Source organism: Lithobates pipiens, unplaced genomic scaffold (assembly GCF_037356315.1).
Source record: "Lithobates pipiens isolate NorthernLeopardFrog02 unplaced genomic scaffold, aLitPip1_a1.2 Scaffold_19, whole genome shotgun sequence".
NCBI classification, from domain to species: Eukaryota; Metazoa; Chordata; class Amphibia; order Anura; family Ranidae; genus Lithobates; species Lithobates pipiens.
The window spans coordinates 457,454,556-457,469,571 of record NW_027507764.1 but is presented as its reverse complement, the minus strand read 5'-3'; the positions used below and the strand labels follow the sequence as shown (position 1 = coordinate 457,469,571).

General features: G+C 42.3%; 1 protein-coding gene across 14 annotated transcripts in view; it reads left to right on the top strand.

Annotated features, from left to right (window-relative positions):
• Nucleotides 1-15,016, top strand: part of ASPH (aspartate beta-hydroxylase) — a 334,747-nt gene that overhangs the window by 86,952 nt on the left and 232,779 nt on the right. For 10 of the 14 annotated variants that reach the window (XM_077492760.1, XM_077492758.1, XM_077492757.1 and 7 more), the window contains one exon: nt 8,784-8,846. In XM_077492760.1, coding sequence (XP_077348886.1) covers nt 8,784-8,846 — 63 coding nt within the window. Of the gene's footprint in view, nt 1-743; nt 2,242-8,783; nt 8,847-15,016 lie in introns of those variants that run through there. The other 4 variants (XM_077492768.1, XM_077492767.1, XM_077492770.1 and 1 more) reach the window with 1 other exon arrangement.

The window sequence follows — 15,016 nt, the reverse complement described above, 5'->3', positions numbered from 1 at the left end:
AATTAGTATATATATATATATATATATATATATATATATATATATATATATATACACACATACACACACACACATTGAAAGCAAAAAGTTTATATTCAATTTACGAATATCAGTTTTACAATTTCCGTTGATGTCAAAGTTTTTTTGGGGGACTTTTGAGGGAACAGTGTAATATAATATTGTATGCTCCCTTGGCACCAACAGTTGCCAGGAACATGCAGGGAATGGTAAACCAGGTGCTTGCCTGTATCTTGTGGCTAATGGGAGAGTCACACATTGACATACTACACCAGATATCGAATCCAGATACCAATGTATTATTTATTTTTTTTTTTTTTATCTTCTCACCTTTGCTGAATTCTTAACAGAAATATGCAGAAACCATGTTTATATACTTTAATTGTAGCAGCACAGGCTTGGAAATGGGGAAATTTCCCCACTGGTCCAATATGGCACCAGTATTTTTGTGTGGATAGAATATTACCTCTATCAACTCAGGACAAAACTTATTTTGGATGATATATTCCTCAGTGGAGGTGTGCAGGTATCGACCTGCCCTATATTGTCAATGCAAGCTCCTCCTTTTTTTTCAGGTACCCTTTTCATCTGCATGGTTTAAGTGGCTCCACATGGGTTGAAGTATGTGTACCATTTCAGTTTGTTCTACATTATTCAATCATTGATTCTGTGTGTTTGTTTTTTTGTTTTTTTTTGTTTTTTTTTCTCTCAATATGTTTTAAAAGTTAAAGAGGGTATAAAAGAGAAACTGAAAAGAGTAAAGGATAAATATATAGCACCGTTAAAAGAAAAATCTCACAAAGAGCCAAAGGAGAAGGATCAAAAGCACAGAGAAGTAGACAAACCCAAAAGGGATGCTGACAATGGGAAAAAAGACCAAGAAAAGACTGAACCCAGGAAGAAAAAGGACGACCAGCCCAAAGAGATCACAAAGCGGACAACAAGCGGAAGAATATCCAGTGATAACTGTGATAAAAATGATAAAAAGGCAGACAAACAGTGAATTGTTCCTCCGCAGAACAAATTCTTTACAAACTTCTACTAAGTCTAGTGGTATCTTCTTAGAAGGTATTCGTGTTCTGCTGAGACAGATTTAAATGTGCCTGTCCCCTCTACACATCAGAGGAAGCCATTTTAAGTGCTTAATTACTATTGGGTCCGGTAGGTGATTAGGTGCTAAGGATATTACAAAGGTCTGTTCTCCAGTCCTCTAGCTAAAAGAGACCATATAAAATCCGATATGTGGCAGAGAGTTTTAGGTGTTGCGTGTGTACCCCCATTGTGAATTACATATCGCAAGCATCTACAAACAGTTGCTTCCCATTTTACCTCAAGGCACAATATTGTCCTTCTGCAGTGAAAGGTTTAACCTAGCTGCACAGAAATTTTCTACTACTTGAAGTAAGGCCAAGTTCACGCTATTGCGAATTGGATGTGGAATTGCTGTTTCCAATTTACAATAGCCTTGTTACTGGCTCTCTATGGAGGCAGTTCACTTATCTCTGAGGATCCAGTGTGAATTTGCACCGGTGCGTCTTTTGGTCCATTTCAGGTCCGACTTCAGCCCAAATTTCGGTCTGATATCAAACCTGATATGGTGAACCAGGACGCACAGTACCCCTGCTGTAAACCGCATTGGCATTAGTTGTGAACCGAGCCTTATAGGCACTTCAAAAGGTGAAGAGCATGTTATTGCTTAGTGAATAAACCATTGGTTTTTCTTACAGCAGTGGTCTCCAAACTGTAGCCTAGGGGCCAGATGCAGTCCCTTGCTTGCTTTTTATCCAGTCCTTGAGGCACTTTACCCCAAAACCACTGACCCCAATGATGGGGAACTATTCCCCTATCTAATACCAAAGATGGGGCATTGTCTACTCCCACTGGACAGTCTGGCCCCCCTATAGTCCAAAGGACAGTAAACTGTCCCTTTTTGTAAAGTTTGGATACCCCTGGCTTACAAAATTGTTCTCTTAGTTGTGTGTAGACAGGCACATTTTAACTAGAAGAGTGAGTTTGTTTTAGCTCCATAATTAGTGCTTAGAATTTGTAATTTTGCAGTACTGTTCAGTTTTGGTATGTACATAACTAATGAAAAGTATAGTAAGCCTTGTAAAGTAGTTTGGGATTAACCGTGTTGCATCAGAATACCACAAGTTTGCTCAGCCATGTTTTCTACACCAAGCTGATAAGACAACCAGTGAAATAAACTGTTATTTAATCTTTTTTTCTATAGTGTGTGTTGCATTGTTTTTTTCTAGCACTGTGTATATTTTACGCTACAATAATAAAGTTAGCCAAAATGCCGTAAGCTAGCCATACTGCATAGACTTCTCTAGTTTAGCCTGCACGCTATAGGAGAGAAATCAAATGGATCCCTCTGGCTACATAGTTTAGCAGATCTCCTGTTCTGGTTATTGTGTTCAGAAAGCCACAGCAACTGCAGCTGTCTGAATCCCTGAACATATTGGCTCCATCTGATAGGACGCAGTCACTGTTCAGATGGCAGTTTTCCACCTGGCTGCCTTTAAAAAAAAAAAAAAAAAAATTAAAATTGTATATTAGAGTTTTTGGGTCATACAGAGGTGACAAAACATTGTCAAACACATGCATGCGAAGAGAAACCTAAACACTACAAGTTACATTCAGACAGCTTGAAAAGGAAAGAAAAAAACAAAACAAAAAAAACTACTGTCGTTTGGAGACATCCATCCAATTGAGCTAAAGAATCGGAGTATAACATATTATCAAAGAACAATGCAAGATAATGCAACCAGCCAATATGGCCTCTCGGAATTAGTTTTAATAGATAAGAAAGAAAGAAGGGAAAAGGAAAAAGAAAATAGAGACAAAAATAAACATAGAACCAAAAATATAAGGATAGAAGAAATAGCACCGTGGAAGGGAAATTTCTGCAAACCGACATCTATGCAGCATAAAAAAGATTTTACATAAACTATCATTGAAGACTATCTTCAATAGTAGCAGTCCTACATCCTACAAGTGTCGGCTATATTGGATAGAAGCTGAGAACTGGGAAGAGGGGAGGTGGACAGCCAGCAACACTGAATTGCCCCTTTGGCAGCTAGTATGAAGAGTGAAAGCCATTAGCTTCTGTGCAAATTTTAAAATGCCCGTGAAGGGGAGTCCCAATAGGTAGTGCAATGGGTTTAGGGGTACGGTATATGTGTGTGTATATGTATATGTGTGTGCAGGAGGTCTTGTGTAAAGAGTTTGAACATAAGTCCAGAAGGGAACAATTGGGGGGCATTTCCAAAAAATATGATAATGGGAGCCCATCTCCAGCACAGTCTAGATGCCTCCTGGATTTCTGGCGTGTAGGACATCAGGAGACCTGTACCAAAACATTATGATTTTGTAAGCTGTTTCTATCTGCGACACGCAGTAGGATACCTTTCGAAGAAGACTCCCAAATCTTACCCCAGTCCAATAAGGAGATGGTTTGCTGAAGGATTCAAACCCATTTACTCATATAGGAATGGCAAGAGTCTGTTAATGCTTTCATTTTTTTTACTCAAACTTTGAGTCAGGTGGTGCCGACAGGGCCATCCACGGCTCAAATTGTGGCCGGTTCAGCAGGAATTGGCCGAAATGCGAGCTGTGAATGGCCAGCTTAAGATAACAATAGTGCTGAATTGCAGTACCTCTTTCCAGTACCAGCATAACACAGGACATACATACCAGGGGTTGAAGGAAAAAAAAATATATTGCGCCCATAAAAAAAGATACTGGTAAATTCATCTTTGACTGATGCCTGTCAAATGATAAAATCTCTAATATCCACTGCAGTTCTGGCATTTGTCAGATGAATGACGAGGCAAGGCTTAAAGAATGTTACCCTAACATTTCATATTCCTTATATTTATATTTGTACCATATACTTGTGTTTTTTAAAGTATCTTATTCTCTTTATCTCTTCCTTGTTTCCCTGCAATCCTGCCAGCCCCCCTGCTTTGCTATTTTAAACGGACCACGCAAGGCATAGAAGCACATCATTGCCAGCGTGGTGACTTTTCTTGCAGGGAGAACAGTCTCACTGTCCTCCAGTGGTCAGACTTGTGCTGACACGTCCCTTCTGTACAGCCATCGACTGGGAAGATCAGTGTACTGCCGTTTCTCTGCCCCACCTCTTTAAGCCCTTTTGCAACTGAGTACAGAGATGGCAGGTGTAATTACTTATTAAAAATATAAGTAAAATAATTCTAGCACTAGACCTCCTCTGTAACTCTAAACAGTTAACCTGCAACATTTTTTAAAGTTCATGCCATGGTGCAATTCACATAATATACGGCTATTTATAAGGTGAATCCATTGGTTTTATAAAGGTTTCAGCAGCTGCTTCGATTTAGAAGAAACCGGTAATGTGAGAATACGGAGGTGGCTGTTGACTTGTCTCTTTGAAAATGCTGGTTGCCTATCAATCCTGATCTGGTGGTTTCAATGCTACCCAAGTCACTGACCCAGGAACAAGTGTTCATATAAGAAATTCAGATTTGGTAATCTTCATGTTTATTCCAGGTCAGAAACAGAAAATGGTTAGGCTAGAGCTAGTCGGGTAACGAGGTTTTTGTAGAAACATGACTTGAAGATTTAGGGTGTATGCAGGGGTCAAGTCCTGGGGAAAAAAGTGTGGAAACTCCCAACCAAGATCCACTCCCCCACCAAAAAAAAAAAAAAAAAAAAAGATACGCTCATATGTACGAACACAAAAGTGGTATTTTTATCCAATTTTCGTATTGTGTGTATGAAGCTTAACTGTTAGTACATAAAAAAAAAAAAATCCTCAATAAACATAAATACGGTAATTCTCTGAATAATCAGCATTCATTCAATTGTGCTTCCATGCAAATGTGAACATCATGTTCTGATCTTTATTGGGGAATGTTTTTTTGTATATAGAGTGTTTATGTGGTGAGTTTACACTTTTCATTGAACAGAGTTTGGATAACACAGGGTTAAACGGAAAGGTCATAAATTAACTGCTTATTATCTAGACAGAATGCTTAGGGAGATAGTGATGTGTTCCCAATAAGGAGATGTATGTTAGCTTGGGGGGCTGCAAACTCTGCAGGGCTCCAACACACACTCACTGTTATTCCAACCCTTCACATAGTTCCACATAAACTTCCCTCCTGGCATTAAACTTTGCCAGGTATTGTGCTCAGCTTACCACCCCAAACTGATGTTCCTCCTTCAGCTCACCTCTCTCCCTGCATGTCCCGTGAGCAGAATAGCTGTGCTCCTCCTCTGGGTTCTCTCATGATATGGCATTGAAGATAGAGGAGAGGGGATTCAGCAGAAAACCAGGAGGGCCCGGCAGGGAGGAGCGTATCACGAGAGGTCTGACTAAATACAATCTCTTAGCAGCAGGGACCTGATCTAGCTGTGATTGACAGGTAGATCAAAGAGGAAGCTGTCATGGGACCCCTACTGGCAATGCCTGAATGGTCAGTCCACCCCTGGTGTGCGGCACTTACTATTGCGAGCTGTGTCGGCGGCTGCTTGTGTAGCACCTATCACACAGCTCACATACTTCAAAGTCTTGCAGGACACGGCTGCTAAAGGGGACTGAGTTCCTGTTGTGGAAAAAGTACAGGAACTCCGTTCCCATGCGTTCCCGCAGGACTTGAGCCCTGGGTGTATGACTTAAATAGAAGTCTTTAGGTGTATTGGATAATGATAGTGACCTCTACAAAATCACTTGATGTTGTCTCTGCAGGTGATTTAAAGCAAATGTAATTTCTTGATTTGTGATGTCTATGCTTTGGTGAGCACCCAGTCTAAGTTTTCCATAGCCTGATATTGACTTTAGTCCAAATTAGGGATGCACCAATACCTCCCCCTTTTTAAAAAAAAAAAGCGCCTGAAAGAAGCTGCAACTGCAATCCCAATGTAAAAGCCCGAGTGCTTTCACACTGAGGCGCTGCGCTGGCAGGGCGTCAAAAAAAGTCCTGCAAGCAGCTTCTTTGCAGCGCTTTTGGAGCAGTGAATACAACGCTCCTAAAGCGCCCCTTCCCATTCAAATCAATGGGAAGCGCCTGCAAAACGCCTGAAAAACGCTATTGGCAGCAGCGTTTTGTGGGCGCTTTTAACCCTTTATTTGGCCACTAGCAGGGGTTAAAATCTCTCCAATAACGCTCAAAAAACGCTGGTAAAGTGCTGCTAGTTTAAGCGGCGCTTTACGAGCGTTTTTCGGGCGCTGACATTGTGAAAGGGCTCTTAAAGCACTTGGGCTTTTACATTGGGACTGCAGAGGCTTCTTTCAAGCGCTTTACATGCGCTTTTTTTTAACACTAAAGCACTTGAAAAACGCCCCAGTGTGAAAGGGGTCTCCATGTGAAACATACAATATTCCCCCTCACATTTTTGTAAATATTTTATTATATCTTTTCATGTGACAACACTGAAAAAAATGCTACAATGTAAAGTAGTGAGTGTACAGCTTGTATAACAATGTAAATTTGCTGTCCCCTCAAAATAACTCAACACACAGCCATTAATGTCTAAACTGCTGGCAACAAAAGTGAGTACACCCCTAAGTGTCCAAATTGGGCCCAAAGTGTCAATCTTTTATGTGGCTACCATTATTTTCCAGCACTGCCTTAACCCGCTTGGGCATGGAGCTCACCAGAGCGTCACAGGTTGCCACTGGAGTCCTCTTCCAATCCTCCATTATGACATCACAGAGCTGGCGGATGTTGGAGACCTTGCGCTCCTCCACCTTACGTTTTTGAGGATGCTCACTAGGATTTAGGTCTGGAGACATGCTTGGCCAGTCCATCACCTTTTACCCTCAGCTTCTTTAGCAAGGCAGTGGTTGTCTTGGAGGTGTGTTTGGGATCGTTCTGTTGGAATACCACCCTGCGGCCCAATCCCCAAAGGGAGGGGGGATCATGCTCTGCTTCAGTATGTCACAGTACATGTTGGCGTTTATGGTTACCTCAATGAACTGTAGCTCCCCAGTCCCGAATGTAGGGCAAGACACATTTGTCTTTGTACACCTCACCTGATTGCCGCCACACACACTTGACACCATCTGAACCAAATAAGTTAGTCTTGGTCTCATCAGACCACAGGACATGGTTTTAGTAATCCATGTCCTCAGTCTGCTTGTCTTCAGCAAACTGTTTGCGGGCTTTCTTGTGCATCATCTTTTAGAAGAGGCTTCCTTCTGGGATGACCGCCATGTAGACCAATTTGATGCAGTGTGCGGGGTATTGTCTGAGCACTAACCGGCTGAACCCACCCCCTCAACCTCTGCATAAAGACAACTCTGGATATGATTCTGAGCACGTGCACACAACTTCCTTGGTTGTCCATGGTGAGGGCTGTTCTGAGTGGAACCTGTCCTGTTAAACTGCTGTATGGTCTTGTCCACCATGCTGCAGCTCAGTTTCAGGGTCTTGGCAATCTTATAGCCTAGGCCAGTGATGGCGAACCTTGGCACCCCAGATGTTTTGGAACTACCTTTCCTATGATGCTCAGCTACACTGCAGAGCGCATGAGCATCATGGGAAATGTAGTTCCAAAACATCTGGGGTGCCAAGTTTCACAATCACTGGCCTAGGCTATCTTTATGTAGAAAAACAATTCTTTTTTTTTTTTTTTTTTCCAGATCCTCAGTGTTCTTTGCCATAATGTGCCATGTTGAACTTCAAGTGACCTGTATGAGAAAGTGAGAACAATGACGCCAAATTTAACACACCTGCTCCCCATTCACATGAGAGCTTAGGGGTGTACTCACTTGTGTTGCCAGCGGTTTAGACATTAATGGGTTTTTTTTATTTTCTTTTTTCTTTTTTAGGAGACCGCAAATTTACACTGTTATACAAGCTGCACACTCACTACTTTACATTGTAGCAAAGTGTCATTCCTTCAGTGTTGTCACATGAAAAGATAGAATAAAATATTTACAAAAATTAGAGGGGTGTACTCACTTTTGTGAGATACAGTATGTTAAAAGTGTAAAAATCTTAACAAAGCAAACAAAAGTTTTAATAATAGTTTATAGTGGGAAAAAAAAAACAGCAGGACAATGGTTAAATGGAGAAGGAGAATAAGGAGTTAATACGGCTGATTAGAGTAGATTAAGGGGTTAAACAGGAACTTTTTTTTTTTTTTTTTTTTTTTTTTACCGCTCCAATTAGTGTTTGTTTACACCCCACTGACAACTGAATGAGCCATTATGCTTGGTTTTTGGTGACAAGGAATGGGGAGACCTTTGTACCCACACAATCGTATTGTGACCTGAAATCGTAGTAGCCAGTACCTTTTAATAAATTATGCAGTGGATGAATAAGCTAATTGTTTTGCATTTCTCAAAAGATCTGTTTGCACATACATGCAGAGAAAACCATTCGCCTCCTTTGTTACATAAAGCAGGATAGAGAAGGAAATGACAGTTCTGCAAAGGGGAAAAAACTGCACTAACCACCAGATATAATGTAACTGGAAAAGCCAAGTCTGCTGTAGTTAATTGCATCCTGTTGAATGCTTACCTAATATATAAATCTTTCAACCCTTGACTTTTACTAATGGAAAAGATTCATTGAAACAGATACTGTTTATTTTAACACCACTCATGACTTTTGTCAAAAAAAAAAAAAAAATCTAAAACTTTTACAATCTAAAAGCATAAAAGTTATGATGACATGAGCAAACATAATTTTTATTTAATTAACATATGCGTATAACATTGAAATTCCTTTTACTGTTATTTTATTAATATTTATAATCGGGAAATGCAGGACTGAAAGATCGAGTGGTGGCAAGACAAGAATCTAAAGAATCTGAGACGGATTCACAAGGAAGTAAGTCTAAACTGTATTGTATTCAGGTCATTACATTGTCATTCAATTACATTAAACTTTCTTCCCTTGTCTGTTTTTCTGTGTGTGTGTGTGTGTGTGTATGTATGTATGAATGTGTATGTGTGTGTGTATATATATATATACACACACAAATATCTCTTTCTCTATATATTTCTCTATCTAGTCCTGTTACAAATTCACAGGTGTCTGTGAAGTAAAAAAATTAGACAAAGAAATAATTTCAGAACCTTTTCCACCTTTTTAATATGACCCAAACTGAAACCTTTTAGGGAGGGGGAAGTAAAAATAAACTAAAATAATGTGGTTGCAAGTGTACACAACCTCTTATAACTGGGGTGTAGCTGTGTAATTTTTTTTATTTATTTTTTGTTTGTGACGTGACTGACTAGAGGAGGAGACATATGGCTGTTTCTACTTAGTAGTGACAGACGAGCTGACTCTCCTCTCCTAAAAGAATGGGGTTTTGTGTGTGTGTGTGTGTGTGTGTGTGTGTGTGTGTGTACCGTGGTCAAAATTGGAAGTGGGAGGCAATCCCTCCAAAGTGAAGGAGCTAGTGTCCCCATTAGAAGATTTCCCTCTATTACAGTTTGGATTTCAACCCAATTTTTTTAGTAATTTCTTTTACATTTGCTTTTGATGCTGATGGTAAACGGGACAAATGGAGGTGGCAAAACGACCTAACAAAAGTACAAACGGCAATAAAACCAGACAGGTGTTCTAAACCTCTTTCCACTCTATCCAAAACAAAAAAATAAATAAATAAATTCTACCTATTTTGAAGGGAAAAGTTAGTAGAGCATGTTTTACCTTAATGCAGGAAATGCATTACCATAAAACAGTGTGACTTCAGAACCCATTTAAAATCCAATGAGCTTGATTTTACCGTGTTATTTTGTCCTTGTGTGCATGACATGTTTTCTCAAGTCCATCCAACCAAAAGTGAGGAATAGCTGGTACACTGAACAATACCTTGCATAACAAATGTCAATAGAATGAGAACAATTGAGTTGTCTTACTGATGTTGAACATTCTGCACAATGTGCACAAACACAGAAAAAAAAAAAATCTCAGTTATTCTGACTTTGACATAAAAAAAAGTCACCCTGTTTCTACACCGACATGATTGTGGCCTTTACAAAAATCTGTCAATATAACTTCCTAATTCATCTTTGGATTTCGGACACACATTTTTAATGCTTATTGAAAAATAAAATACATCTCTGATGTTGAATGGGAAGTACACACTACATTTGTCTGTACGGTTCCTGAATGCTGAGATTTCTGCATGGGTGCTGCAGCTGGACAGTTTGCTAGCTTCGTCCAGTTTATCGGATACAGATTTGTGTAACAGACTTTTTTGAAACGTTATTTTTTTGCAAACCATGCAGCAGGGGCGTACCAACAGTGGGGCGGGGGGTGCGGTCCGCCCAGGGTGCCACACATTGGGAGGGTGTCAGTGGCGTATCTAATGGGGATGCAGTCCACACCCGGGTCGGGTGACACCACTTACAGAGGGTGGGGAGATCCCTGGCAGCTCTCTATGGCCGTTTTTTTTTCGAGACAGATCACCCCCGTGCTGCGGCAGCAATGGTCTGGTCTTTGCTTTCCTCCTTGCTCCTCCCACCACTGCTGCGCTGCCGAGCAAAGCCTGTTACTATTCTCCGCCCGAGCGGCACAGCTGCTACCGCACACTCGGTGGCTCTCGTGGCTCCTCCCCGAATCAGATAACGCCCTAGGACAGTGATGGCAAACCTTGGCACTCCAGATGTGTTGGAACTACATTTCCCATGATGCTAATGCACTCTGCAGTATAGTTGAGCATCATGGGAAATGTAGTTCCAAAACATCTGGGGTGCCAAGGTTCGCCATCACTGCCCTAGGAGAAGCGCTCTCACGTGGGGGTTATTTTACTGACTCACTCCTGATTCATTCATTTGGCGTCCACATACGCCAAGTTTATGACTTGTCCCAGCACCCACATCATTGGATTTGATTGACAGCAGTGGGAGACAATGGCTGTGCTGCTATCAATCTATCCAATCAAAGCCGGACTCCGTGGAGAGGAGGACAGTGCTTCCCAGCCGAGGAGATGAAGGGACTCGGGTAAGTAAAAGGGGGATTGGGGGGCCCGTGACTGCCAGGTGTTTGCGGTTTTTCCCCTTAATGTATCCTATGCATTAAGGTGAAAAAAAAAAAAAGGTTTAAAACCCCTTTAAATATTTCAAATCAGATATCACTCACAAATTTTAACAGTATTTATTTTAGTAGTTCCAATGCTCCCATAATTTTATTTTATTTCTGTTCTACAGATGCATAATAGGCTGTAAATGTAATTATTTTTTTTTGCAGCAAGGCAAAGCAGGAGTAAAATAAGCCCATTTGTTAATAATCCCAAGCAATAATGTCAGTGGATGTTATAATTACCCCCACAGCATTGGTGTCAATGGGGGCTATGCAATGTAAGACCCCTTTCGCACTGAAAGAGCCACTTCTGCGTCTCCAATGTGAAAGTCCCGAGGGCTTTCACACTGGAGCGGTGCGCTGGCAGGGCAGTCCTGCTAGCAGCATCTTTGGAGTGATGTATACACCACTCCTGCCCTTTGAAATCAATGGGGCAGCGCGGCTATACCGCCGGCATAGCTCTGCTGCAGCAGCGTTTTGCAGTGGTTTTAACCCTTTCTCGGCTGCTAGTGGGGGGGGGTTTAAAAACACCCCGCTAGTGGCCGAAAAGCGCCGCTAAAAATAGCTGCATTTTACTGCCGATGCACCCTCTGCCCCAGTGTGAAAGGGGCCTAAAGGGGTCCAGAGGTGTGGGGGCTGTGTAATGTGAAGGGGTCCAGAGGTACGGGCTATGTAATATATAGGGGGTCTTCCTACATTTTACCAGCAGTTATGGATGCAGTGCTGTAGATTTCTCTTAGGTTGCATATTTTTTTCTGCATTTTCTGAAAATGCACCAAAAGTCTGCATCTTTGGCGCATTTTCAGAAAACAGGAAAATATATATTTTTTGGGGGGTGACACCATGTTTTACTGCACCAGGTGACACCAGCCCTAGTAACGCCACTGGCAGCAGCACAGGCCACAGAGCATGGAGGCGCTACACATGACGTAATTTTATGTCAATGTGCTAACTGCCCACTTGGGGGGGGTGCCAGATATAGGATCCGCCCCGGGTGCCAAATAGTCTAAGTACGCCCCTGCCATGCAGTAGAAAAACTTTCTGGTTAACACACAGAAAAGTAGGACATGTGCCTAGCCTAAGGCTGATCAGATGGTGGATGAAGGATCTGACCAATAAACAACCATCCTTTGGGGACACCTGGTCTCAAACCTGCTGAGCAGACACACTTGTCATCATTTTTAGATAAAGTATCATCAGGAACCATCAGTTCTTAACCTCAAAATAAGAGATATTCATGGAGTTCCTAAAGAATTGTGGAAGACTATGGCATTGACATCCTGTCTGTGGCACATTCACACATTATTTCTGTGAAGGTCCATCAAAGGATATTTTTTGAGAGTATGTAAGCTGGTGAGAAAGCCATCGGCCACAGAATCTAGTGATATCTCAAGAGTATGAGGCACTACGTAGATGCACAGGTTGAATCCACCTCCGTATTGCCTCAGCTCACTCAACACTAGTATAAGTAACTATGTAGATACATGGGTTGAAACCTCACCCTTAGTATTTCCACAGACCACTGAACTGGAGTATGAGGGACTGCATGGAGGCATAGGTGGAATCCCCACCCTCAGTGTTACCACAGCCCATGCAACCGGAGTATGAGGCACTATGTCGATACACAGGTTGAAACCTCACCCTTAGTATTGCCTCAGGCCACTAAACAGAAGTATGCAGCACTATGTGGATACATGGGTTGATTCCTCACCCATAGTACTTCATCAGGCTACTGCACAGGAGTATGAGGCACTATGTAGATCCATAGGTTGAAACCTCACCCTTAGTATTGCCTCAGGCCACTAAACAGAAGTATGCAGCACTATGTGGATACATGGGTTGAATCCTCACTCATAGTGCCTCATACTCCTGTGCAGTAGCCTGATGAAATACTATGGGTGAGGATTCAACCCATGTATCCACATAGTGCTGCATACTTCTGTTTAGTGGCCTGAGACAATACTAAAGGTGAGGTTTCAACCTATGGATCTACATAGTGCCTCATACTCCTGTGCAGTAGCCTGATGAAATACTATGTAGATCCATAGGTTGAAACCTCACCTTTAGTATTGTCTCAGGCCACCGAACAGGAGTATGAGGCACTATGTAGATCCATAGGTTGAAACCTCACCCTAAGTGTTGTCTCAGGCCACAGAACAGGAGTATGGGGCACTATTTAGATACACAAGTTGAATCCTTACACTCAGTGTTGTCATAGCACACATTCAATATATCATGAATGCTAAAATGGTCACTAATTGAGCCAAGTGAGGTTTGTTTACACCATACATATGGGGGTGCGCCTGGGCACACCCTAATCACGATGTGTGGCTTGCCCTTACTGCCCAGGTCTCCCCCCGAGTTGCACTTTTTAATCCTAGCTGTGCTGCTGGCTTCGCTCCTCCTCTCATTTCGGTTGCTATGCGGGATGTATTATAATGGAAAGCGAGGAAAGGGGCTAGTGAATGTAATTGACCTGCCCCTTTTCTAAATGAACACAGTAAACACACACTGTGTGTATTCACAATGGAAGCATAGTAAATTGTTTACTATGCTTCAGTGAATGAACAGGAAGCATCTCGGCACAAAGCACTATCCCATTTATTCCCTATTCAGTGCAGTTGAGGCTGCAGAGACAGGCATGTGTGTTTGAGCTTTGGGGTGCACACCCTAATGCAATAGGATGAGCACACCTATGACCGCATAGAACGTGGTAATGCAAAACACTGTAGATCTGTGAAGTGCAATGTTTAGATCCTGAGATTATGGCCAGAAACCTGTATCAAATGTTATACAATGCTTAAAAATACTCCAAGGATTGAAGCTCAACAATAAAGGCCATTGAGAGAGACTGTATGAAGTCTGTAGTTCATGTGTGTATATGTGTGTACATAGAGATACATTTTTGCAATGTACATTACCATAGCGTACATCTGACAAACTTCTCAGAACTGGTTCGGTGTCGGAGACTGCGGCTGCATTCAGACTGTCGTACTAGGAGCTGTTCTATATATCCCTTGCTTTTATTCCAAGCACTACATGTGCTCTAGTCTGGCTGACAAACACTGAAACCTAATCACCTTTAATTGGCATCAAGCACGCCGTAGGGATTGATTTACGATTTAGATCAATGGCTGGATGTATTGTACTGCTGAATGAGTGCATATGGAGGGGGCTGAGTCAGAATAGTCTTGAGACCAGCAAAGTTGAATGTTCATTACATAAATAGTTGAAGTGCTCTGTAATGAGTGGAGACCCAGCTGCGGTGCAGAGATTTACCGTACCTGCGTGGTGCAGTTTAAGGGTCCTTTCACACGGGGCGGATCAGTTCTGATCCGCCCCGTGGATGTCCGTTTGCTCAGCGGGGATCACTCCGTCGATCCCCGCTGAGCAGGGAGATGACAGGTCTGTCTCTGCACACTGCGCAGGGACGGACCTGTCACAGCGCCGCTCTCCCCTATGGGAGATGACGACGGACCGCAGTGCCCGTCGTCACCCGATCCGATCCGCAGACGGATGGAAAAATAGCTTTTTCCTCCGTCACACTTTTTCGGATCGGAGCGGGTCGGATGTCAGCGGACATGTCACCGCTGACATCCGACGCTCCATAGAGCTCTATGGAGCACCCGTTCAGGTCCGCCTGAAAAACTGACAGGCGGGCCTGAACGGGACGTTAGTGTGAAAGAGGCCTTATTGAGCGTGAACAATTGTGCTAAGCCGAACTAGCTCAAGGGTTGAACTACGTGCAGTATAAAGAGTTAAAGCCATCTGCTAAGTGCCGTACCCGGTAGCAACCATCTCCGATTGTTCTGACTGGCGAAGAGAGAATGCTACTTGTTTAGGCTGATTGCAAAACTTCTTTTTTTAATTGGTAAAGCAGAACTAAACCCTCTTATTCTTTACAGCCAAGGAAGCCGCCATCTTGGTCTCTGTGTTGTGCAATTTCCATAGTGCTGCATTTGTGATTG